The 26526-nt window shown below is 43.6% G+C and overlaps 1 protein-coding gene across 1 annotated transcript in view; it reads left to right on the top strand.

Annotated features, from left to right (window-relative positions):
- DTL (denticleless E3 ubiquitin protein ligase homolog) overlaps positions 1 to 25626 on the top strand; it is a 31140-nt gene extending 5514 nt beyond the window's left edge. Inside the window, exons 6-15 of the mRNA XM_081854680.1 lie at positions 495 to 560; positions 756 to 871; positions 2283 to 2356; positions 3042 to 3145; positions 4097 to 4201; positions 7353 to 7465; positions 15528 to 15617; positions 17793 to 17928; positions 22850 to 23646; positions 25030 to 25626. Of these exons, the coding sequence (XP_081710806.1) occupies positions 495 to 560; positions 756 to 871; positions 2283 to 2356; positions 3042 to 3145; positions 4097 to 4201; positions 7353 to 7465; positions 15528 to 15617; positions 17793 to 17928; positions 22850 to 23646; positions 25030 to 25098 (1670 nt within the window). The 3' untranslated portion in view covers positions 25099 to 25626. The remainder of the gene's footprint in view (positions 1 to 494; positions 561 to 755; positions 872 to 2282; positions 2357 to 3041; positions 3146 to 4096; positions 4202 to 7352; positions 7466 to 15527; positions 15618 to 17792; positions 17929 to 22849; positions 23647 to 25029) is intronic.
- The last annotated feature ends 900 nt before the right edge of the window (positions 25627 to 26526 follow it).

Here is a 26526-nt window from a genome sequence, read left to right as displayed (position 1 = left end):
TCAGTCAATGGTCTTTTAAACAGCAGGAGGGAGATACAGTGGTACCTCGCAAGACGAATGCCTCGTAAGACGAAAAACTCGCAAGACGAAAGAGTTTTTCGTTTTTTTAGTTGCTTCGCAAGACAAATTTCCCTATGGGCTTGCTTCGCAAGACGAAAACGTCTTGCAAGTTTGTTTCCTTTTTCTTAAAACCATGCATTCACTTCGAGGAGCAACTCATAGCACGCGGTGTGGTAGCCTTTTTTGAGGTTTTTGAAGACTTTGGTGATTTTTGAAGCTTTTCCAAAGTCCGTGCTTCGCAAGACGTAAAAAATCGCAAGACGAAAAAACTCGCAGAACGAATTAATTTCGTCTTGCGAGGTACCACTGTACTGTTTTTTGCTTGTTACTATGTTACATATTTTTGTATATGTACAGCTGCCCTGCGATCCTTGAATGAAGGGCAGAATAGAAATATAATTATTATTAATAATTTTGCACTGTATATTCCACAGCTGTGTTCTGTACTGGAGGAAGGGATGGAAACATCATGGTTTGGGACACACGGTGCAATAAGAAAGGTACATCCTATTATAATTCAGGTCTGTTCACTTAATATGGGCTGAGTGCAGCATTCATAATGATTGCTGACTTTTTTCCTTTGTAGTGGTGTGATAGTAGCCTTCCAATTTAGTTTATTTACGAGCTCATTCTCTGTGTGGAACTGCCATGCAGCGGAGGTCCTTTTAATATTGTTTCTTGAAACTGCCTTTCAGATGGATTTTACAGGCAGGTGAAGCAAATAAGTGGGGCCCACAACATAGTAGACAAGCAGACTCCATCCAAACTAAAGAAGAAAAAGCAGAATGTGAGAGGACTTGCTCCCTCAGTGGTAAGGATTTGGAAGCTGAAGGCCATTCAGCGCCCGCTTGTGCAAAGAAAAGAGACTAGCTTTATAGAATGTTCTGCTGCATAAGGTTGAGCTTTGCCTTGGCTTGAAAATAAACTGTGGACGTTGTAAATACTAGAGAGTGGGGGCGAGGAGTGAGCAAATTGAATGAAATAGGTCCACATGAGCCTCTATCAATAGCTAGCCTTGCTTCCAGCAAGAGATAAAAAAACCAAAAATCCACTGTTTTCACCAGACTATTCTGTTAGGCTTTTCTCCAAATTAGTGCCCACACAGTCTGGTGTACAAACTTTTCTCCTTTCATTTTTCCCATGTGTATTAGTGCTTTCTCACACATGTATACCTTACAGAACATTCACCCGCAGGCAGCATCACACACCACTTGTATACATATGCATACGTATATCTTGAATTTGTAGCACTCTCCCCTTTGCTGTTTGTTTATTTAGTAAATTTATTTGCGACCCTTCATCTGGGAATCACAGGGCGATTTACAATATCAAAACAAAAATAACAAGCAAAACAATACCCCCCCCCCAGACACAGTTTTAAAAGGTTGTTTAATCAGCCAAAGCTCTGGGGGGAAGAGGAATGTTTTTGCTTGGCGCCTACTAGGAACATGCATTATGCCAGGTCAGACTACTTGTTTGTCCAGACTGGCATTGCCAACTCTGGCTGGCAGCAGCTCTCCAGAATCTCCAGTTGGAGAGGGGTCTTTTACATCACCAGGTGTCTGGTCCTTTGTAACTGGCAATTCCAGGGAGCGAACAGTCTGCATTTAAAGCAAATGCTCTACCGCTGAGCTGCAGTCCATTGCCACACATTAATTTCCATTCTGCTTTTACCTTACCTTTCCGTTGCTCTTTAGCAGAAAACGCTTCCAGCAAAAAGTAGTAATACAGTCACTGCCCTGTGGCTTGCAGTCAAAATGATACGATGCATAAGGAAAAAGGAATGCGGAGGGGCAATAAGCAAACACAGGTTCTTACAGTTCTTATAACAACCAGCTAGGTTGGAACAGTTCAGCTAGCCTGATGGAATGGCTGCTGCTAAGTGGCAAATGAGGAGTGCCAAAGGCAGCTGGTTTTTCAGCCGAGATGATGTAATAGCCTTCCTTCCCTTTTCTTTTGCTTCTCTGCAGCCTATCTTAAACTTAGTCCTTTCAGTTAATAAGTAGGCATATCACTGGCTTCCGGGCATGAACGCATATCCCATCTATGCCACTTCATGGCCTCGGTTTCCACCTTCTGTTAATATTAGGGCAGCAATTGGGGAGCAAGGAGAAGCTGCTTAATGAAGCTGTTTACAGGGAATGTTTAGAATAAATCAAGGCTGAAACTACCTCGCATAACTTTTCTGTGGTTTTCAGACAGAATTTCTTCCTTCTCCCTAGGATTTTCAGCAGAGTGTAACAGTGGTGCTACTTCAAGATGAACACACCTTAATCTCAGCTGGGGCAGTTGATGGGTAAGGAAGCAATTGCGGCAATTCTTTAATAAACCCTCTTAGCTCCTGTCCCACATCAAGCCCATCTGGTACTAAAACAACCTAAAACAAGTAAGAAATATAGCTGTATTTTACAGGTGAAGGGCAAAGATGGAAAGCCAATTTGGAATAAACACTGCTCCTTTGCTATATGTGTCCTCAATTTTGAGTTCGCTCAGGAAAAACTCCCTCATTTCCCTGTGGGGATGCATTTTACCACAAGTAAATTTTTTTACCAGGAAAGAAAAAAGTTACCTAATGAGATAAAAGGAGATGGGGAGGAAATAGGTGGTGACTATTGGTTACGTGCATACGGTTGAGCTGATTCTTACCCTTGTCCTGGAATGGGGGCATACATACATACATACATACATACATACATACATACATACATACAGCAAACTATGGATCAGCATATTGCCCTATTCAGTTGTGAGTGCCCATATAAGCTGATCACATTTTTAAGCAAGTATCCACCCATGCAGTCATTGGTGGGGGAGGTGGAGGCAATGGAGCGTGGAATGCCTTATCTTGACACAGGGCTCCGAAGGAAAAGGCATGGCCTCCAATCTCGCGCCCTCCCGCAACATTCCATTCCCCTTGGTATGTGTGTTACAAACGAGAAAGAACTGTGGAGTTCTGAGAGGGCCTGTCTCTTGAATTTTAGCGTAATCAAGGTATGGGACCTGCGCAAGAACTACACCACGTATCGACAGGATCCAGTGCCATCCAGATCTTTCAGCTACCCTGGGACCAGCACTCGTAAGCTTGGTATGTCCTAGCATTGTGCTGAAGACTGAAGGGAACCAGAATCCTTTAAAAACAAAACAGCAGGCCTTCCTCTGCTTTCTCACTTTACGGTGAGACACATTATGTAGATCTGTCCATCTGGCTTCAGCTTCGATGAACTGTTCCAGGAGAAGGGTGGGGAGTGCGGTCCTAATTTTCCTGGATCTTCTAGTTGCTTTCAATACTATTGACCATGGTGTCCTTCTGGATAGGCTTTATGGATTAGGATTTAAGGGCACAGAACTTTGGTGCTTCTGTTCCTACTGGAGGACTGATTCTAGTAGATGGTGTCTGGGGACTGCTGCTTGGCCCCGTAGCATCTGTGTTGCCGCCGCCCCCATGCTTTTCAACATCAACATGAAGGCTCTGAGTGGGGTCATCTGGGAATACGGAGGGTGATATCAATAAACTCCACTCTATAACACATAATTCAGTTTAGAAGGGCTGGATGAATGCTAACCAACTGGAACTCAATCCAGAGAAGGTGGAGGAACTGCTGGTGGGTGGCTTGTGTGGGTTGGTAATGATCAGCCTGCTGAATAGAAGTTTGCAGTACAGTGGTACCTTGGGTTACATATGCTTCAGGTTACAGACTGCGCTAACCCAGAAATAGTACCTCGGTTTAAGAACTTTGCTGTAGGATGAGAACAGAAATAGCGCAGCAGCAGCGCAGCGGGAGGCCCCATTAGCTAAAGTGGTGCTTCAGGTTAAGAACAGTTTCAGGTTAAGAACAGACCTCCGGAACAAATTAAGTACTTAACCCAAGGTACCACTGTATTGCTATGACCCTAGAATGGAAAAGAGAGAGTTAGCTGGGTGGGACTCCAGATGGGAGCATTCCACACTGCACCATTTTTCTGCAGTTTCTACTTATTTCCTTTGAAGCAGCTACTTGTTTATCGTACATTTGACATAGACCCTTTTCTCTTCTAGGTTATTCTAGTCTTGTTTTGGACTCGAGTGGTACCAGCCTATTCGCTAATTGCACTGACGACAATATATACATGTTCAGTATGTCGACTACAAAGACCACTCCAGGTAAGTATGATTAATGTCACACATTTAAATCTAGGTGCTCATGAAGCTTAGGCGAATATGGCATGTGTGTGTGCATCGCCAAATCCTATGTGTATTTCCTGTAAAAGAACCTTTGCAGTGTTCAATGAGCCTTGCTCCTTGCTGACTGGGGCTAATGGGAATTTTAGTCTAACACATCTGGGGGCACCAGGTTGGCAAAACTGTGCGGTTATCTCCTACATTTACCGAGAAGTAGGGCCACTGTATTCATAAAATCAAAATATTTGCTTGATTACTATACTGCACCCTATACACATCCATAGAGGATCTGCTTGTAATGGGTTATAAGTGATTAAATAAATACCCATGAAATATAGTTGTGAATTGTTACCATGTTCAGTTCCATATCCTATTATAATGGAGAGAAGTTGTTCTTGTATTTTTTTTCCTCACTCTGCCACTTTAGCCAGTGGCTTATCTTCAAAATCTGTTCTTAGGCCACCAGAGAGCAGCAAATACTGAAAGCCTGGAAAGAGCAAGTGCTGCTCGCTTTCCCTTTTGTACTTCCTCTAATTCAAGTCTCTTCGCTATAGAGTTTATAGAGCATAATTACTTAAACCTTCTTCTCCACCCATCCCCCTTTGGAGGAAATGTGGTCTGAGACAAACTTTTCATGGACGTCTGTCTACATTCCAAGCATCTGAGCTCATACTATATCCTGTAATTTAATTTTGTACAATTTTAATAAAAATTGGCTAGGTCCAATGAACTTTTTTGGGTGTGTTGGGTGACTTCGCCAAAGGCAATTTTAAACACCTTATCCCGAGCCCTGCATTTATAGTCAAATACTTGATTTTTTTAATTAAGCAGTTGTGCAAACGTATACATTTCTGGCTGTAGTAACAGCATTGTTCTAGTGGCACCTCGATTTTTATTTATTTATTTCTTGGCAGGGAACTGGGGTGGGAGGTAGCAGTATAAGAAAAACATAGAGGCTGCTAGCAGCTGGGTGTAAAGGAAGGAGACTGCAAAGGTAGCAAGTGTATGTATTTCCTTAATGTTAGGAAGCAAATAGCCCAATATGTCAAATCCACATACCAAAGAAACTCCTTCCGCCTTTACTGTTCTGAAGTCAGTTATCGCTGCAGATTATGGTATTGCCGTCTATATGATGGGTGCCGCAATGAGCTTCTCTTTCAGGACTGAGGGAGGCCTCGGTAACGTTCTGTGCTAAGGCTAGGAATGCGCCCTTTCCCCCTTCACAGTCAACCCAGAGCTCTTGGCATCTGCACGTAACTCTCCCCATTAGTGACAGCCACTTCCAGTTCTTGATGTGCCAAGAGTCACAGCTATTTGGGGCAGTAGTTCCAAGGCGTAATCGATCAGGTGAGCTGTTACGGAGCCCTTAAAAATAGCCCACTGACCCGTGTCACCAAGCCGGTGCATATCCTCCTTGAGAAATAGGATACCAGAGGCAGGAAGTGAGAGAGAAGCAGCTTCCCTGACAGATGCTGGAGCTTCATTCTCTATCCAAGAAGTGCTGAGTGCTAAGAGGTTTAAGGAAGCTGCCATAACTGGGGGCTTTGAAGACTGAGAAGCAGAGCAAAACTGCACTGCAAAGAGTACATAGGGTAACTGACTGGGGCGAAGGGAAGAGCGGGTCAGATTTGTTTTATTGCGATCTTTTCGTAAGGCAAACCAGGAACCTTTTGAAAAGCAGGGTATAAATCACTTGCCAAAATAATTTTGTTTTATCATAAACTGCTGGTGAAATCCTTGTCAGTTTTGGAATGCCTCCTGGGCTGTACAGCAGGGTTGAGCAGAAGGCAGATCAGGATCTAATGGTCAATCCCTGGGTCATGAGCTGCAGACAGGCCCAGGTTTCTGCCTCCCGATTGTTCAGCAGTAGTAGCAATAACGAAACAACCTTTTCCACCTAAATAAGCCTCCTAAAAATGGGGACTTTTGTGTGAAAGTTTCAGTTTTGGAAATAAGTCCCTAAACTCAGAATGTGCTCAGAGGCACTCTTTTTAAATTCTTGTGAGTTTTTTTGTTGTTGCATCTGGCTCTTCTACTTGGTAGAAGGTAGAAGTTGGGGGGGGAGGGAGTTGCTAGTAAAAGGCAAAATGGATCTGACAAGTCTGAAGCTTGCCCACCTTTTGCCATGCAGACACACATTCACTTTACAGCATGATTCCTGTTTGATCAGCGTGTAGACCATAAGATGAGATGCCTGAACTTACAGGCAGAATCCAGCATATATACATAAGAATTTAGTTACCACCAGCATTCATTGTGGGTAAAAGTTAGGAACTGCATTGTGGTTGCTTGCCCTTGCCCTGAAATGTTAATAAGGCACTGGCAGTGTTTCCTTGGGGCAGAGTGTGCTTCTGTTGACTGTGTGAGCTTTCCCTTAATTGTGTGTCCACCCCTGCCCTCCATAAGCCAAGGCCCTCCCAGTCTGAAACGAAAGCCTTTTGAAGATGACTTCTGAAAAGCTTTGGGCTGAACTTCCACTTTGCTCTTCTTCCATGTAGGCTTTGTGTCAAGTGAAGCAAGTTTCCCAACCATTTCACTTGTTGCTTAACTGAGCGCAGCTGTTTCCAAACAAGCCCAGCTTCTAATGCTATCGCTTTGAAGTCGGCCGTTCAAATTTTACTAAATGCTGCGAAGTATTATGAAGGGTTGACAAAAGACTGCTGGGAGTGTTATTTGACCTCTCATATTTTATTGCAAAGGGATGCTTCTTCAGCGGACAAGAGGATCTAGCAGCCTCCCCAACCTGGTGCCCTCCAGATGTTGAACTCCCATCAGCCCCAGCCAGCACTGCCAATAGTCAGGGATGGCTAGAGCTTCAGTTCCAGGGCTACAATTCCCCAGAGTTCCCTGGGAAACAGGACCGGTTGTTAAACCACTCTTCCAACTGTAGCTCTGGGTGGGGAATAGGCGTCTCCTAACAACTCTTGGCGTCTCCTAACAAACGGCAGTATAGGATTCTTCTGTGGAAGCCATGGCTGTTTAAAAGTGGTATGATACTGCTTTAAATGTGTAGTGCGGAAGGGGCTCTCATCCTCGGTGTATGTGAACTGGCAGGAAATGGACGCACTATTTGTCTGTGTGTCTATAACTACTGACTAATCCTGAAAGTTTGGTTTTCTTTGTTGAATCTCAGGGTCCATTTTCAGTGGGCATCAAAATTCCAGTTTCTATGTCAAATCCAGCATCAGCCCAGATGACCAGTTCTTGATTAGCGGCTCAAGTGACCAGAATGCCTACATCTGGAAGGTAAGCAGCCCCAACCCCTGCGGCTGGTCTCTTCCACACCCAGTGAACACGGAGAGGAGGCAGAGACAAGATCATTGTTGGGGGGTGGGGTGTTCCTAGCATTACTGTGCCAAGAGTATACAACTGTCAAGCCCAAATGCAAGCGCTGATAGAAAACAGCTAACTTCCACCTTCTACTTTCTCTCATGGCTCCTGCTTATTTCAAGTTGCAGATCTTAATCTGGTTTTAATAGGCCTTTAAAAGATCCCTTTCAGTCCTGTTTACTCAGCCAGCTATGACAAGCTGAAAGTTCTTGCTTCATATTTAACAGAGCCTAATGGTTTGATTGTTTTGATTCTTCCCCCCCCCCCCCGCACTTTACCCACTTCACAAGCTCCTTCGTCAGGTTTGTCTCTCTTCTTCCTCTCCTCCTGCTCCACCTTTCACCTTCCTAGCTGCTTAGTATTCAGGAGTTAAGGCCTCTGCATTATTAGGGTGGCTGAGCCAGAGCTTTCAGCAAAATTCCCAAGCACCAGCTAGCAGCTGAGAAGCTTAGCTGGCACACTGAGATGATGTGAGGCTTTTGTATTATTATTTCTCCACCCAAGGGCACTTATTTATGTAGGCTTCTTTTTTTGTCCACCCCATCCAGTGTAAAACAACCTCAGTAAGAGATGCCTTCTGCTAAATTTTTTTATTAAATATTCAGTACCGCCCTTTGTCCATAGATCTCAGGGCAGTTCACAACGTAAAATTGCAAAGTAAAAAAAAAAAAAATACGTAATAAAAATATGAACAAGAACAAGCCAATAACCCACCCACCCCCGCTCCCACAACACATTTAAAAGGGCATTGGGTGTCAATCAGCCAAAGTTCTGGTTAAAGAGGAACATTTTTGCCAGACGCCTAAAGGTGTATAATGAAGGCGCCAGGTAAACCTCCCTGGGTAGAGCATTCCACAAGTGGGAAGCCACTGCAGAAAGGGCCTATTCTTTTGTTGCTGCCTTCTGCTCTTCTCATGGAGTATGCACACAAAGAAGGGCCTTGGATGATGATCTCAGGGTCCAGGTAGATTCATATGGAAAGAGGTGGTCCTTGAGGTATTGCGGTCTTCAGCTGTTTAAGGCTTTACAGGTGAACACCAACACTTGGGCCCAGAAGCTAATTGGTAGCCAGTGCCACTGGATCAGTGTTATATGCTCAAACCTTACCCTGGTGAGCAACCTGGCCACCAAATTCTGCACTAGCTGAAGTTTCAGAACAGTCTTCAGAGACAGCCCTGTGTAGAACACATTGCAGTAATCTAACATAGAGATTACCACAGCATAGACAACATAAATTAGGCTGTCCCTGTCCAGAATAAGAATCTAGAGTGGCCACTTCTTCCCCTGTCAACTTGGGTTGACTTTGGGCACAGCAGGTACAAATCTGTGGTTGCACTTTTAAACTGTATAATAGGCGGTCTTTCCTCATGTGTGATTCTTAAAACTTCTGTCCTAAATTCTGGAATGTTAGCGCTCGGATTCATTCATCTCTCGGCTACCAAAAATTGGATACAAGTTCCTTCCCACCACACTGTTCCACACCAGGAACACGTCAGATCCTGAGAGAGGAACAAAGCATGAAATTGAATCACACCATACTGACATCTACATGATTCCTTTTCTTATTTTGAGCAGAGAAGCCAAAATCATAGCATTGGAAAGAACAGAAGGCTATATATCCCCATCACCCAAAAAAAACCCCTTGCCCAAAGAATGATCCTCTGCCTTCCAGTGCCTCCCTTTCCCCACTGCATTCCAAGTCGCTGTGCCATATGCAGAGATCAAATCTGTCCAGCCCTTAAGTTGTCAGCTTTTGAGTTGGAAGAGACCCACTCTGCAGCTTTTCATAAATGTGACCACCTTTCTCCTTGTCTTCTCTCTCTGCTCTGGCTCCCTTTCTCTTCAGTTCACTGTAAAGTTCCATTGTTGTTGTTGTTTAAAAAAAATGTGTGTGCTCTGTTGCTCCTGTCTGTCTTCTTTAATCCCTCTTTATATGCCTCCTGATTCCAGATCCTTAGTTGGGCCAAACAATAGATCTCTTGTCTCATACTTTTTCTGTCTGTCTCTCTCTTGGCAAGTTAAAAAGCAGCAGTTCCAACAGAGATCCTTGGGGGAATCTCCCTCCATTCTTGCATCCCTCCATTGTGAGAGTTGTCAATTTATTTCTGTTCTCCACTTCCTGTTTTTTATCCAGTTTCTGGCCCATAAGAGGATTTATCCTTTTACCCCGTGATTGCACAGTTTCCTTAGGAACCTTTGGTTGAGAGACTTCTGTCAAAGCCTTTTTGAAAGTTGAAATACTCCGTTATCTACCAGCCTTCTCTGTTCCACTGAGATTTTAACTGGTGTCCTTTAATTGTCCTTCCCTTATGTTCCTCCTCCTTACTTTATCTCAAGTATGTGTTTATTTAGATTATTATCTTACAGATACAGTTTTGTGTTCTGTAAATCTTAAATTTTGTACTATACATTGCCTTGCTTGTTAGGTACTGAAAAACCATTATTCATTAGCTGTTGTCTCTGCACAAAGCATTAACCTCTTCCACCTTCAAAGGAGCATAGGGGGCCACCTCTCACCAAGTCTTACAGTGGTCCATGTTGCTTGGTACTGTCAACACAGGCTGGCAGTGGCTCTTTAGGGTAGGGATTTCCCCCAAACCTAACCTACCTGAACAGTCTAGGAATTAGACCTGGCATCTTGTGCATGCAAAACATGCATTCTACCACTGAGCCATGGCCATTTCTCTGACCGAAGTCTTGGAGTTGAGGCCGGTTCACACAAGCAAAGTAGCCAGTCACGACACTAACAAGTCATTCTTCATTGTGGCCTATCAGGTGTAAGACTTCATGGAGATAATAACCATCACTCCCTGGGTGAACTTGCCTCACTTTTTGTCTGCACTGCATGCTGATCCCATAGTCTTAACTTCTCAAGAGACGTTCCTGCCATCCTCCTTGTATTACATGGCTGCCTGGCCCAACCCTCCAACTCTTGTCCTGCAACCTGATCGCCAATAGGAGGGAAATTTATTAAGACGTCTGTCACTTCATTGAGCACACTGGAGTAAAATCATTGCTTCCAGTTCCAACCTAGTGTCCTGAGGTAAAGTTCCCTCAGCGCCATAACCTTCTCTGGAAGCAGTGTAATTAATATTCTGTAAGGAAAGGAGGTGCATTAGTAATAAAGAGCAAGTTTTATTGTTACCTCAGCATTTGGGATACCTCTAGGCAGTACTCCACAAAAAGTATCCTGGTAGTTTCTTTTGTTGTGTACACAACTTGTTGTGGCTGAAAACTATGGCTTTCTCTTGCCAGGGCAAGAGGAGGCTGCAGAATATCTATTGTCCTTATGGGCCACTATAGGCACCCCACATGCAGCACCACTTCAAATGTGATTAATTCTGAGAAGCCTGAGTGCTTATCAGGAGCTGGTAGGGGAGAAGGCAGCCATTGGAGGTGAAAGCATTGGTCATGTCTTAGAGGGACAAGGATCTTTGGCCCTCCAGAAGTTGAATTCCAACTCCCATCAGCTAGTGGCCAGAGATGGCAGCAATTGTAGTCCAGATCTGGAGGGCTGCATGTTCCCTATCCAGGTCTAATGCAGGGCCTGGGTATTTGCTGTGGGGTCTGCCACCACTCTGCCTTTTCTGCACATGAATTGGCTCTGCCATTACCACAGATTTGTTTCCATGCAGAGATTGGCTGTTCTGGACAGGAGCGTCTTGCCAGCGTGCCAGGCTTGAATTGTAGGCTGACATTTGGGATTGTCTGTTTGTTTATTTGGTTTAAGAGCATTTATAAGCTGCTTAAAGTTTTGTAAATCTCTTGGTGCTGCGCAACATAAAATGACCATTTTCATCAAAACAGAAGTGCAGCATGAAACAGGAGTATAAAAGCATATTAAAAACAAATAACATGGGTATTCAGGGAATTCAAAATCATAAAACAGGTTTCGAGCTTATGGGCCACAGAAAGTCTGGGTAGTTGCAATTTCACAAGCTTTATGGCAGGGGGTGGGTAGTGTTTTCTAACTATTAGTAGAGCTAAGCCAAAGCTGGGCTGATCCATTTATTGCTCCATCATGCATTGATTATTGCTCTAAAGATGAGCATTTGTAAGGAAGGATGTGCTCAAAGGTGTCAGTTACCCCTCAATTCAATCCCCATGAGTGGGACCAGCTGCTTAGGGCTTTTTTATTATTATTCCTTATGAATGTTGAATCCAGACCCAGCAAGAAGTATGTCTTTTTTCGGCCTGCTCTCATTAATAAGGGATTGTGAGACATTGCTACACACCGTGGAAGGGGGAAATGGATAAATGTAAACACAGATACTCTCTCTACCAAGAGCTTTAGCTTTAGCTGTTCTCCTTAAAAGGGCTCTGGTTTCCATGTTGTTGCCTCCTTTGGCAAAGAGGATGGGTTTTGAACAGGGCATTTTCTAAATATATATAGGCAAGAAGCTGACCTAAACTCAGAGGGGGCAAAAACCCCTTTAAAATGCACCAACCTGACTTAAACCCAATCCTCAGTATTCTACTTAAGAACTTTATGGATAGCTTTTCAAGCTGCCAGAACAATAAAGAGGAACTAGATCAGGAAAAGTAGAGCATCCTTTTTTTGCTTTTCATACATCCTTGCAAAGCTTCATTTACCCACATGGTGAAGAATTTAATAAAGTTTGCTTAGTCATCAGTGCAAATCCTCGTCAAATATCACATTGCTGACGGTGACTCACAGCTTTGGGAAAGAGAGCAGCTGAAAAATAGAATCGAGCATCTGAGAATCTGCTGCAGCTTGAGGTTAGCTTAGGTTACTCCTTATTCATTAGCGGCCTAATGAGTCAGAGTAGGTGGTGTGGCATTTTCTCCCAATTGCTCCCTCACCTGCGGCATTGCGAGGAGTTTTTCTGCCTCGGTCAGTACAGATAGCCAGGAGGAGTTATGCATAGAGGACTGTACTGAAAGATTTTTTACGCCTAAGGCACTTTCAGGATGGGGTGGGCATGCAAGGTCCAGAAAGTGGAGATCCCATGCCATGTCACCTCTGTCCCTCTTGGTGTCTCTCCAGAAAGAAACCGTAGAACAAGGGTCCTCAAACTGTCCACTCCCCAGGGACCAGATGAGGCAGCTGGAAATTACTGAGTCCCACCAGTCGCAAAACAGGGATCAGGGGTCCCTGCCAGTCACAAAATGACAGCGGATGGAGGCAGAGTTAGTCATAACCAGCTGGAAATTACTGACAGCTTCTACTGATTTATCTAATCCATCTTTGCAAATAGCTAGAACACCACAGTGTGGCAAGGTGTTCCAAAGCTTGACTTTCCTCAACCCAAGTACAACTTAGGCATCCCATTTTAGGCGGTATTTGCTGCGGCAGAGAAGACATTCTTTTATATTTTTTCCTTTCACACCCCCATATGCCTTTTTGCCCTCTAACTTCTCCCATTCTCCTTTCATACTGAGCTCTCTCCAGTTTCTGGTTTCTTTTTATCCATACTCCCTTGCCTCTTTAAGTTCACGTCTTCCTCCTTTTAATAGCTTTCCTATTTCCTATCTCCTTCCTTTATATCCCCAGTTTTTTTATTTATATAATAATAAATAACACACTAACCTTTTATCTTGCTTTCTGATACTCTTCAACATCTCCTCTGGCCCTTTCCCTTCTGAGAAGGGAGCTCCCCCCCCCCTCTCTCTCTCTCTCACACACACACACCCCCCTAGCTCCTCTGCCACACAGCATACAAGGAGCTGCTGGTCATTACATTAGTCCTGTCAAAAGGCCATGGCATAGCTAAGAGGTGGACCAGGCAAGTGAAGAGGCCCCGGGTAGGCTGTAGCACTCAGTCTCCTTGAAAGTGGATCAAGGCCACACCCCATAGTCGCCTTTGACTCACAGCAAGCAAATCTAGCAACAAGGCCTACTGAGATTTCTGAATGCATCGCAGTCAAACAAAACCGGTTGTTTCTGTATGAGAAGCAGAAGGGTGTTGCCTTGACCTTTCAAGAAAGGAATTCTGATTTACAGATAGCTTCCTATATGGACGTTCTGTCTGCACAGTGCAACAGGGAACCTAACACAGAATCGGGCTTCCGAAGGACTTCAGCCTAATTCATCAGAGCAAATTACTTTGCCTCGTGGATTTGCAGAAGCGTTTGAAAGTGTCCTGGTAAATCAACCGAGGACTCTCAAACGGAAAATCAAGAATGCTGGAATTGTGTGTGTTTGGGAGGTGGTGGGGATTTTTGTGCTGTGCCCTACATGGGCCAGAGGATAGTCTGAAGGCACATGCTACGCTGCTGAAGCTAAGCAGATCTGTCCCCATAAGCTCTCTGGGTATGAGCCTGCCAGGGAACCAGAGGTAAGCTGCTCTGAGCTTTTTGGAGTTACAGCAGGCTGTGCAAGGGTGACTGAAAAAAATCAGTACTTCTTTCTACTCTCCCCTGATCCCCACACCACCTGTCTCATAATCTTTGTTGCCACCCCAGACTTTTCCAAAATATTCTGCATTATTTGAGAATGGAAAAGATTGCACTTGAAGTGACTCATACATAGCTGTTAATTTTGCAGGTTCTTGAGAGGGTGCAGGGTTTTGGCTTTATGCCAGCGTCAGAGAAGCTGTGATCCTTCAAATATTGCTGGCCTCCAACTCCCCCATCATCCCTGAGCATTTCTCATGTTGGTTGGAGATGATAAGAGTTGGGAGTCCAGCAGTATTTGGAGGACTGCAGGTTCCTGAACCCTGGCTGATGTAATACAGGATGTGCCCAACATACTTATGGATTTCTAGCTTTCCGTACCTGCACACTTAAATTTATTCCCTATTACTTTTCCTGGGTTAAAAATGCTTGTCTTTTTTTGAAAGACGTCATTCATACCAAGGCTGTCTGCAAAATATAACTCTGTGTTAAGAAATGGAGATTTTGTAAGCGCTGCTGATGAGCTGGGCTTATGATGCCTGTTCTGTATGTGGCCAGGTTTGTGTGTGCTGTGATTCTAGAGCAAGGATGTCGAAGTTATTGCACTCCAGATGTTGGACTCCAACTCCCTCCAGCCCCTCTGCCAGAATGACCGAAGGTCAGGGATAAGGGAGTCATAGTCCAACATCCGGAAAGCCACAGGTTTCCCTATATCAGTCCTAGGGGAAGATGGGGAAGGAAAAAGCAGGAATAGTGGTTCTGAGTGCAGAATTTAGACTTCTGACAACCTTATTTGTTTTTAAATCATGTTACTTAAAACACTGAGCAGGTTTTGGGGTGGGGTGGGGTGGGGAATATATATAATTTTTAAAAGAAGCTCTTGGGATTTATGGCTGACAAGATATCTCAGTCAGTAGAGCATGAGACTCTTAATCCCAGGGTTGTGGGTTTGAACCCCACATTGCGTGAAAGATTCCTGCATTGTGGGGGGCAGGGTTGGACTAGATGACCCTCACGACCCCTTCCAACTCTACAGTTCTATGATTTTATAATAAGATATGCTTGAAAGTGTGCAGCCAACAGCTGCTGATATCTCTGAAGCCAGGAATTGATGTGGCAGCTGAGTTACATTTCCAGTGACTGGGAAGCGAAGGTTGTGTCCTGCATTGTTCTTTGCCCCCGCTACAAGTGAGACAATTGGCGCAAACTGAGCAAAATAAGAGAGGCCTTGCAAATGTGCGTGATTTGTACAGCTTTTCTAGATGCAGAATTTGGATGGCTTTTAACATTTTGTGTGTGCGCACACACACATTTCCTCAGCATACCGCTGGTTTCTCAATTTCCTTTTAAACTTGCTCTGTTTGAAAGGCAGCACTGTTTGGTAATTGTGGATTACAGAGCAGATTTTGCTAATCTGGCGTCCTCCATATGTTTTGTACTACAACTCCCAGCAGCCCCAGCTGTGCTGGCTGGGGCTGATGGGAGTTGTAGTACAAAACATTCAGAGAGTGCCGGGCTGGAAAATATCCCAGATTGATGTTTCTCCTTCTGATACCTAGATGTTTTGATGTTCCGGTGTCTTCGCTTTTCTGACTTTCTCTGCAATTTTTCCGTTATATAGGTATCTGATCCCCAACTTCCTCCCATGATGCTCATTGGCCATTTGCAGGAGGTTACCTCTGTTGCCTGGTGTCCATCTGACTTCACTAAGGTTTGCTTCCACATTTTCAAAGTCTCTCCTTATACCTGCCTTTTGGAACAAACTCCACTAACAAAAGCCTAAATATAATTTCTTTTCATTTGCTTCAAAGCAAAAGTACCGTATTTTTCGCCCTATAGGACGCACTTTTTCCCCTCCAAAAATGAAGGGGAAATGCGTGTGCGTTCCTATGGGGCGAATGCAGGCTTTCGCTGAAGCCTGGAGAGCGAGTGGGGTCGGTGCATACCGACCCCTCTCGCTCTCCAGGCTTCAGGAGAGCCGCAGCGCCAGTCCCACAAGGTCGGGGGACAGCGGGGAGGTGGAACGCCGCCATCCCGATGTCTCCCCATGTGGTTTGGAGGCTGACGGCGGGGAGACGCGTGCTTCTCCCGGCCGCCAGCCCCGCAAGCTCCGGGGACAGCTGGGAGGCGCAGCGCGTCCTCCCGCTGTCCCCGGACCTGGTCTGCAGGCGGGCGGCGGGGAGAAGAGCGCTTCTCCCCGCTGCCGGCCCCACAAGCGCCTGGGGGGGAAATAAATTTTTTTTTCTTTATTTCCCAACTTGGTGCGTCCTATGGGGCGAAAAATACGGTAGCTTCTCCTGCCTAGATAGCCTTAAGCCCTTGGCTTTACAACTGCTTCTCCCGCTATGAGATAAGGCAGATGAAAGGACTTTTTTTGGTTGTAGAGCACCATTTGTGGAGCTCAGAAGGACCACTGGAAAGACCTGTCAGGAGTATACATGGGCCACTGGTATCAAACTATGTGCCTTACTAGAAAAGCTAATCAGTAGACTGAAACTGACATGGGGACAAATAGAAGAGTACGCCTTCACTTTGGTATAACTCCCCTTTATCACATACACAGCCCAACAAGACAACAACAAGAACCCACCAATAGCATATGAATCAATATGGCTAGCTTGACCCAACAATTCCTCCCCCACCCCACACACACACAAGCAAAAAAAATCTCACTACAACCAACTAAAGACAACCAACCATACCCTAGCCCCTCCATCCCTCTCACTACCAAGGAAATGTAATAAACAAATAGAAAGAGAACCTACCCAAGTCACACGTGCACTAAGTAAAAGAATATAAGTTTTACCACCCCAACCCCATCTTTTCTTCCCCAGCCTTCTACTATATACAACACTAATGTCTCACAACAAATGTAATGGATCTGTAGAAAACACAACTTGAAAAAAGAGACAATGCACATACTTTTGTAAACTAAGAAATTTTTTAATAACAATAATTTTATTTATTTTTAAGGCTTTGTCTGGCAAGGTTATCTTTGCACCAGGCAAACCCTTTTTTTATTCTCACATGTTCTTGTACATGGAACATGTGTTTGCTTAGTTCTTCATTTCTCCCAATCCCTTTTCCTCTTGTGATGTGTCTTGTCAAGATTGTAAGCCTAAAGACAGGGGCTATCTCCTTTGTTCGTTTTGTGTGTGTGTTTGATTTGTAAGCTCAAGAGTGGATTAAAAAATCCTGTCAACTGAAGAGCTAGTACCTCTTTGTGGAATTCTTTCCCCAATAAGGTTTTTAATATTTCATCATTTACAAAGTTACATGTTTTAAAACTGAATATCTCACCATTCCAATAGATTGTCAAAGACAGCTAACAACATCACTGTTAAAACAATAAAATATTTTTTTAATGGATTTACAGAATGAAACAACAACATAAAACAATCTATAAAAAGCAGCAGCAGAAAATGCAAAAACTACAGCCAGCATCTCATCTTGGTAGCATAGAGACATATTTGGCAATTATTGGAACCAGATGTTATAGCCTAAAGGCCCATTTCATACCTTTTTTTTTTCTCTTGCTATGTTTTATTATATTTTAATTCCATAACAGCTCTGAAATTTATTTAAGAGGTGGTATAGAAATCTATTGATTTAAGCTTAATAAGACAGGTGGTAAAAAAAAAATACTACTGACTCAAAATTCTACCAGGCTCTAATCTGAAATGACATAGCATTACATCCTTTAAAATTCAGCTAATAAAGAGAGAGCCTGAGGTTCTCAATGTAGCAGGATAGCTGCAAGTCCCTTCTATGACACATTTACCATCCCCAAAACTCGCCACTCTTCCACTGTTTGTTAGAGAGTCAACATCTTCACTTGTTTGCGAAGTGCGGCATTTCTCAACCGGCTCCCTGTGCTCTTTTGCAGATTTCCACATGTTCAGACGACAACACCATCAAGATTTGGCGCTTAAAGCGAGGAACCAAAGAAGAGAACTGTCTAGACAAAAGCAGCTTGGTGGGTTGGGCCTGCCAGAAGAAAGTAGGAGAACAAAGTGGAACAGGTAAGAACTTCTGAGACGCTGACAGTAGATTTGTAGCTTGGGGGCAATTTCTTTAATAAAGCAGAGGCATGGCAGAAATTAGGTTCGAGAACAGTTTTCGCAACAGCTATATGAAACTGATGTCTTGTCAGTGTGTGAAATACCTGTGTAGCCGGAAGATGATTTTTTCCCACCCCTCTGCATAGCTCATGGAAAACAATTACTAATTCAGGTTATCAGTTTGATGTGCAGCTGAGAGGACACAGCTGCCACAGAATATGAACGTGTGTATGCAAGGTAACAGGTTGAATGTCAAAAAGCATTGCAGACATGTGGCAAAATTGTCGCTCGGTGATTACCAGCTTAAAACAGCATTTAAAGGCATGGTAAAACCCAATCTTGCCACACATTTGTAAGAAGTGGAAGCATTCAAACAGCTCTGTAAGTTAATGCAGTAAGCTGGTCACCTGAAGCTGATTATGTTGGCCCTGAAATCAAGGATAATTTTTCTTATTTATCTTTTAAGGATTTTCTGTGAATTATGCAAATAAAGAAAATTTACAATTGGTTGTATTGCATAGTCCAGAGGTTCTCAGACATTGTGCTCCCAGGGCCCACTTGAGACCAATACTGAAGCTCACCAGTCATAATCAGGCAGCCTTCCTTCCCACCTAGCTAACAGGGCCAGGGTCAGGGAAGATGGGAACTGAAGTCCCAAAATAGCTGGAGAGCCAAGTTTGGCCATGCCTGACTAGGCCCTCCCAAGGCAAGCTAAACCTTACACGACAGCTTACTCTTATGGTTTTAACCCCTTCATGTTTTAATTATAGATGTTTAATTAAGTATGTTATCCCACAAACAATTGGTTCTAGATTATTTAATCTTCTTCCAAAAAATACAGCTTTATTGTTTTGTGATCATGTGGAAAATTCAGTAATCTGTCACTTCACAATTGCTGAAGCATACCCATGGAAACACTCTTCCCCCTATCCTTTTCTTCCCACAACTCAATAACAAAGAAGAAAAAGAACCACCAACACGTAAAACTGTTTCAGTGGATTGTGATTGAATCACACTATTCACACCTACGTGCTAAGGCATAAGACAATGGCATAGACCACTTGCTAGCACAACATTTATTATTGGCGATAGACTGATCCTATGGTACAGTTTAAAACAACAATACTCTCTGGATCGTGCTCCCTGCCCTGGGATTTCACAGTAATAGGGAAACAGGCTGTCTTTCTGCTTGAGGCATAAAGCCTCTCTTATAATATGTTCTCCATAGTCTCATTTGCAACCATACAATTACAGGTACAAGCATACAGTCCATTCACACACAGTCTATTTTAAGCAAAGAAAGTAAAGTCAGTAAACTGAAACAAAAGCAAAAGTTCAGGTCTCTTGAGATGTGCCAAGACATTCTCCTTCCTTCAGTTCAGATCTAGTTGCAGCATCCTATGCTGCTGATCTCTTCATGGTGTTCGGATCATTCTTTCTCTGTTCCCAATATGTATTTAGAGAGCTTTTCATCCCGAGGAGTGACTTAGCAACCATCTTGTGGCTAAGATAGCCACACACCCTCATTCCATAAGAATTGTATAATAGATGTCAATAAACAAAAATACCAGAAATTCAGCTGCATACTGTAGAGTGAAGTGCACCTATCACATGCATGCTCGCTCTGTGGATATCACTGAAAAAGGGGCAGCCCAGATTGCCAAAGGGATGAGGCACCTTTTCTTTGAGGAAAGGGTAGTGTTTGGAGTGGCGGAGGCAACCTGGAAGCTGCATGTGCATAATGAGGAATAGAATGAGTCAATAAGGAGAAAAGTTTCTGCCTCCATAAAATGAGATCTCCAAGATCAGCTGATGAAATTGATGGGCTCTAGGCTCAGGAGACTAGAAATGCATGATTACCGTGTGTAATTCACTGCCTCAAAACATAATGACCACTAGATTAGAGGACTTTAAAATGGGCTGGAGTAATACATGGAGGAGCTTTGGCCATGGCTATTAACCATAAGCCTTAATGGAGCCTGATGTCTGGAAGCAGCATACCTCGGAATGTCAGATGCTGGGAACATAAATAGGGATGGGGGTGTGTGGAACCCTCACGCTCATGCCCTGTGAAGTCTTCTTTGGACCTATATCTGAGCAAAACAATGCCAGGCTAGGTGGACATTTTGTCTAATCCAGCTAGGCTGCTACCTAGAGGGCAGGGAGAGCTCTTCCCCTCTATTCCACCACATAAAAATAAAAGCTTTTGGAGTAGTTTTCCCAGTTGCTAAAAAGATTGATGATATCTACAGGCAGGAAACAGAAGGAGCTGGCTAGAGTCCTCTTAGCAACTCATAAATTAAAAAAAATCCTGAAAGAGGTACCCGCTCTGAAGGAAAAGCAGTGTTTGGTTTTTGTTCAATGAAAAAGTAAAGTTAAATAAATAAATAAGCATGCATGCATGCATTGCTGAATTGTGGGAAAGATGCCCTGCTGGGGAGCAAATGTCTTACAGCACTGGTTCCCAATTGGGGATCTGTGTAATCCTCCCAGGGGTTCTGTAGCACATAACCACCAGCTGTCCGGGACATCTCATTTGGGGGTACTATGCTCTTGTGTGGGTCACATGACTCATGCAGGAGTACAGCCTGGTTTTGTGCTGGAACATGTTGGAGGGTATGATAGCACAATTCACATAACAAAAACTACCAGTAGGGGGTCCATGGCTTGGCTTTTGAAAAAACAGGGAGTCTGCGGTACTTAGCTAATTGGGAACCACCGCATTACAAGACTAATGAAATGGTTAAAGAGCTCCCATTCTTCACAGCAGTGGTGGGGACCCTGTGGCCCTCCAGATGTTGCTGAACTCACATCGTCCTAATCGTTGGCCATGCTGGCTGGGATTGATGGGAATTGGAGTCCAACATCTGGAAGCCATCAAATTCTGGGCAGCTGTGAGATGCAATCGTGGCGGCAGCAGCTGTATGTTTACACTTATCTTTAAAGCTTATTTACCTGGCCAAGCTATGTTTGGGAAGGGGTGTGCATGTGTCTATTACTGTTCTAGGACAATGCAGCACAAGGAATGTAAACAAATGGAGTTTCCTGGTTCAACCTGGCTTGTATAAATAAAAATAAAACCATCTTTATCTAAATCCTCTGGGTAGGGCATACAAATATTTGGATTAAGAGGAATTCTAGTTATGTAGTGCTGAACTAGTGGTTCAGAGCTAAAGTTTATACAACCTCCATCCCCACCCCAAAAGTTTCCTGAGTAAAATCAGTACTCCTGGGCTTTGTCCACAGCACCTCCTTGGGTTGTATCCTGCCTATCCATGGGACTGCAGTGGCAGATACAATCATAGTTGCTAAACTGTAATCTCAAATCCAGAAATCCTACTGTGAACAGAATTACCAGGCAGGTTTACGCTGTTTATTGTACTGTTGTCAGTGTGCTTGGCACTTAACAGGGTGATTGCAAGACAGATCCCTACTCTGTGGAGGTAACAGGAAGGATATGCATTCAGTCCAGGCCACTAAATTATGACTTGACTTTTCCTGCCCTACAGTCCATTCAGAGCAAATAGAAATAGTGTGGCAAATTATTCAGGACAGTGTTCTTCTTACTTACATGTTATTTGCAGAAAAAGGGGGCATTAGTGGAGAGGATAAAAGAGGACATTAGCATGCCCTAGGTTCTGAATAGCAAATTGGAAGTGTGGCTTGTGCAAAAGAGCAGGGAGCTTGTTGGGATTTGCCTTGAACAATTGCAGTTGCTGCTGTTTCTGTCTGAATCGAGAGGCTTTGCAGTCCTTGCCTTTCTGTTCAACTTAGTTTTACAAGTAAATGAGCTAGAACCTCAAACTATTAATAACCACTATGATTTGTGAAGGTCCAATTGATGTACTAAAGCAATTTTGTATGGGTCTGCAGCTGTGTAGCAAGTTATTGGCACCAGACCTAATATCTTGATCTTGGGGACCAGAAGTTTTTCAAATCTATCCCAAATCCCATGAGTTTGTCTAAAAAAAACCCCTAACAAACCCAAAAGGTATGTAAGAACCCCTATGCCAGACCCACAAGAGAGGGTATCCCAGATACTGCTTTTGACCAGGGGGTGATTTTTTCACCTTCACAAATGGCTTCTTTCAACCCAGAGAAATGGAAGAAAGGGATTGTTTTGCCAACATAGAATTCACTCGCAGGAAACTTGCAGAACAATAGGAGGGTATGTGCCAGTTCTTTCGTGCTGTGTGTATCTCGTGTACACATGCATACGTCATTGTCCTCTTAGGAAACCTACTTTTAAAAAAACAACTTCCTATTGATACAGAAGTAGTTGTTAAATCTCCCAGCTTGAAAACTGCAAGTGATGTCCGTGCTGGATATTTACAGTCAAAAAGTTGGCTCTTGTTAGGAAAAAAATGTGATTCCTTATTCTTTATTCAGCTCAGGAATGGAAAAGGAAGTGCAAGGATCATGCAGACATAGGCAGGCTTCCTACATACTTTGGCTTTTTGAACACCAAACATGCGCTATGTGCACACAATAGTTATTTGCACTCCGATTCACTGTTTCCTTAACCAGGTACTATTTTATTTGAATAAAACTTGCATCCAGCTAGTGATTGGCAAAAGCTGCAGCTGTGCAGAGACTATTAAACTGACTGCAATATAGAGCAAGCTCTTCTTCCCTTTCACTTCAGAGCTATAACCTGGGAGGCAGGGCGCCGTACAAGTATTTGAATCCTTCAAGAAGATGAGTCTTGCTTCAGTGTTTGTATTACTTGCACACACGTCCATAATTTTAGGCTGCAATCCTCAGAAGTTTGCAATGAGAGACCCTTTGACTATGTGGAATGCTAGTATGTCCTGATTGTGCCCTTGCTTTCTTCACCCTTGGGATTCTTTGTCCTCATCTGGGCTTTGTGTTTTACCTTCAGGAACTCAAAGCAGCAGCCAGGGGACTCCTGCTAAAGCCTCTCTGACGGGCAGCCCCCCTATTTCTTCGCCGCAGCCTGCAGCGTGCGCTCCAGCTTACACTGGAGATCTTCCTCTTCCCTCCAGCACACCAACATCGTCATCGGTCAAACCTCCAGCCACATCGGCCTACATTCCAACAAGGCAGAAGGAAACCGCTACAGATACAGTGCCCAAACCAGCTCCTGCTTCAGTTATGTCCATACGGCAGTGGGTTACCAAGACTCCAAATGTATCTTCCCATGTGAAAGCCGCGGCAGAGATTTCTCAGGTCCTCGCCACTTCTGAATCGCCACGTCTGAGGTTTGAGGTGCGAGCCAAGAGGAGGCTAGACTCCAGCAAGGAAGGACCTACCAAGTGCCTAAGAACCTGCAACTGTCTGACTGATCTTCACCCGGTGCCTAAAAAATCCAGGCTGCAGCAGGACACTTTGGAAGCAGACTTAGAAGGGGAAGGCTGCCTGACCCTCAGTGGTCAAGCTCAAGTCACTGAAAGCCTGGAAGGGCCTTCCCCACCTGGAAATCCTTGTTCCCCTGCAATCTTCTCAAACCTTTCGCTTCCTCTCAAGGCCCCTTGTGGGGAAATGGCTGACAAGGAGAACGGTTCTCCAGACAAAAGAAACTGGCTGGCTGCTTTAGGGGACAAGCTACGGAATAACAAGCCTACTTGTCCAAATGGGTCTGGCTGCAGCTCCCAGCCATTGCGGAATCTGAGCACGAGGCGACAGGAATCTGGGGCAGGAATTGTGTCATCAGGGCCTGTAAGTACATTTAACGTGGCTACAACATCTTTGATGTTTGAGTTTATTTCTGGGGTTTCCAGTGTGTGGTGCCTGAGGAGACCCTGCAGTCCCTCAGGTACTCCACTTGTTATATGCCACTCCCAATGTTTAATTTATGTATGTGTGTTCTATTTTTGGAGGTTTCCCCCTTTCAAAAAATTTTGGCGCTGCTCTGGTTCGCCAGAAGCGGCTTAGTCATGCTGGCCACACGACCCGGAAGCCGTACGCCGGCTCCCTCAGCCAATAAAGCGAGAAGAGCGCCGCAACCCCAGAGTCGGTCACGACTGGACCTAATAGTCAGGGGTCCCTTTACCTTTTACTAGGACATGCCAGGCACAGATGAAGTAGGGCAGCCCATTTATGTGAATGTTTACCCCACCCTGTTCTATTGCTCAGAGTGGCTTGAGCATTTTTAAGTGTTTTCTGCCTTCCCTTCAATCCCATTTTAAAGGCTTTGATGAGGGTTGTTGCTGACAGCGGGAAACAGCACCGGGAAGCAAATCATCCATTGTTATCTGAGTTTCTTTTCCTGCTCTGTCACAGCAGGCAAAGCTGCAGCAATAGATACAAGGAAGTGGAGCTTAGCTGTGTAATGGGGATGGAAACATTTATAACAGGACTGCTGCATTCCATTCTATGATAGGAAGGACACTTTGCTTTGGGGTTATGGGAAACGTATTTGCCATTTTTGGGAGACCAGGGCAGAATTGGGCCTCTCTTGCTTCATGGGTAGCTAACTTCACCTTGCTTAATTTCTCTGATTATGTTTTCTGAAAGGCAGTGGTACTTCATAGTGCAGACCCTGCACTCTGAGAGTTGCAGTGAGGATAACACTATCTCACTCAGATGATGAGTGGGTAACTCAGGGCTGCCCTTTCCTTGAGAGAAGAAGGGGGTTCTGCCCTTGCTCAGCAGCATCAATTTGATACTTATGGACTGCAAGGCTTGCATTCTGTGGTTTGTTGTCTTCTCAAGAGCCAGTAAGGTGTAAGACTTGACATGATGCTTGATAGTGTCTGGGTTCACAGCCATGCACAACTATGTTGTCTGCGGTGGGGGACAACCATATCGTGCCAGTTTGAGAACTTTGTGGTGGGGAGAGGAAAGCGACAAAAGTATTATAAAATAAGGTTCCTTTTGGTACTTCTTCAAACCTTGGGGTTCCCCAGAGACTGCTGATACCTCAGCATTAATGGTGCTCTTTTGGGTACATGAGGATCCTGAGGAAGTTCATTATTAGGATTCAAATTTCTGGACTAGAATGGCTTTAGAGAGGATAAAATTTTTTTAAAAAGTACATATCCAATGTCTATAAGTGTGTCTGACCTGATACATAACTCTGCCTTTCTTTTCCCCTCGCAGGGCGTAGCTACTTTGGTTCCCATGAGGAAGATTTGCACATACTTCGAGCGAAAATTGCAGAAAAACTGACGAGTAACATTCTTCTAGACTTTCTGTAATGTTGTAGCATACTTGATATTACTGTGAGTGGATTTGTACCACCCATTGAAAGACACTGTTGTCTTTGGACCTTAATAAAATTAACTTCCTGATTTATTTATTTTAAAAAATATAAAATCTGTTATCCATTTATTGCATTTAATTAGTTAATACACCAGCTAAGGGGGGATATCTGCTCAATTAATGTATAGGAACAGATAGATTTTAAAATATAAACTGTGGTGTGTGTTTTTAATTGTAATGTTTCTAACAACCTTTTTTTCAAATCCTTTGTATTTCTTTGTTGGAAATATGTTTTGCCATGTCTGGCATACTGCTTTCAATGAAAGGAGGTTTCAAGTACAACATTAGCACCCTGCCTTTAATGGTAAAATTAGATATTTAGCTGAGCCTCTGACTCCCATTGAAAGAAATATCTACATTTTGTGCTGCTCATTCTTCCATTGTTGCATCAGTGTAAATGTGACTTGTTTTATATGAATGCAAAGTTTCTTAACACCCGTGGCTACTTTTTCCTTCTTTTCTAATGGAGTTCATATGAATGGGAGGAGGGAAAAACATTTAATACAGTACTGGGGAAAATACTTCACCCATGCCTTGAAGCGTCATTTGAAGGAATGCCTAAGTGAGAGCATTATTGTCACCGTAGTTCAGAGAAGTGAGGCAGAAAGCCTAATACCCTGACATGCGAAAGACTCACTTCTTTTCTCAACCCTCTGTTTTTATTTTCTTTTAACAAAATTTATAGATTGCTTGGTTGCACAACAGCAGCCTCTAAGATATTTACAAAATATTTTTTTTTTTTTAAATAATTTTTATTAAGGTTTTCCAAATTAAGACAAATTAAATCCAATTTAAAGACTTTTTCCAATAACTAGGACTTCCCCTCCCCACCCCCTCATGTATTCCAAATCTTCCAAATAAACAATTAGGTTCAACAAATTCTTATCCCCAAATTGCAATCATCCTCCATTACCCAGTTTAGCGTAATTCCCATCCCCCTAAGATCGATCTATTCCCTTCCACGAGTTTCCCCCTTTCAAACATAATACCCCAAAAAAAAAAAAAAAAAAAAAACATAGAATTAAATAATAATTTTACAACCTTTGGATTCCAACTTTCCCTCCCCTTTTTCCCTGTTACGTTCCTCCTAACCCTCCATCTCTAATATCTTCCTGGAGTTCCCACATTGCGTTAAACCCACATCCCTCTGATTCTTTGCCAGTCTTATTAATTGCAAATGTCCAATCATTAAATTACGAATGTCCAATCCTAAAAGAAGTCTAACGAGAAGAGGGTCCATTTCTTCTATCCAGATTTTTATATCCAGGAGTAAAAACTCCAATTTTAAAACCATAAGCTTGTCAAATCTGGATATCCCAAATATCCCCTTTCCCA

The sequence above is a fragment of the Podarcis erhardii genome (assembly GCF_964252035.2).
Source record: "Podarcis erhardii genome assembly, chromosome: 3".
NCBI classification, from domain to species: domain Eukaryota; kingdom Metazoa; phylum Chordata; class Lepidosauria; order Squamata; family Lacertidae; genus Podarcis; species Podarcis erhardii.
The sequence above is the reverse complement of the archived record's forward strand: the minus strand, read 5'-3'. Positions and strand labels throughout refer to the sequence as shown.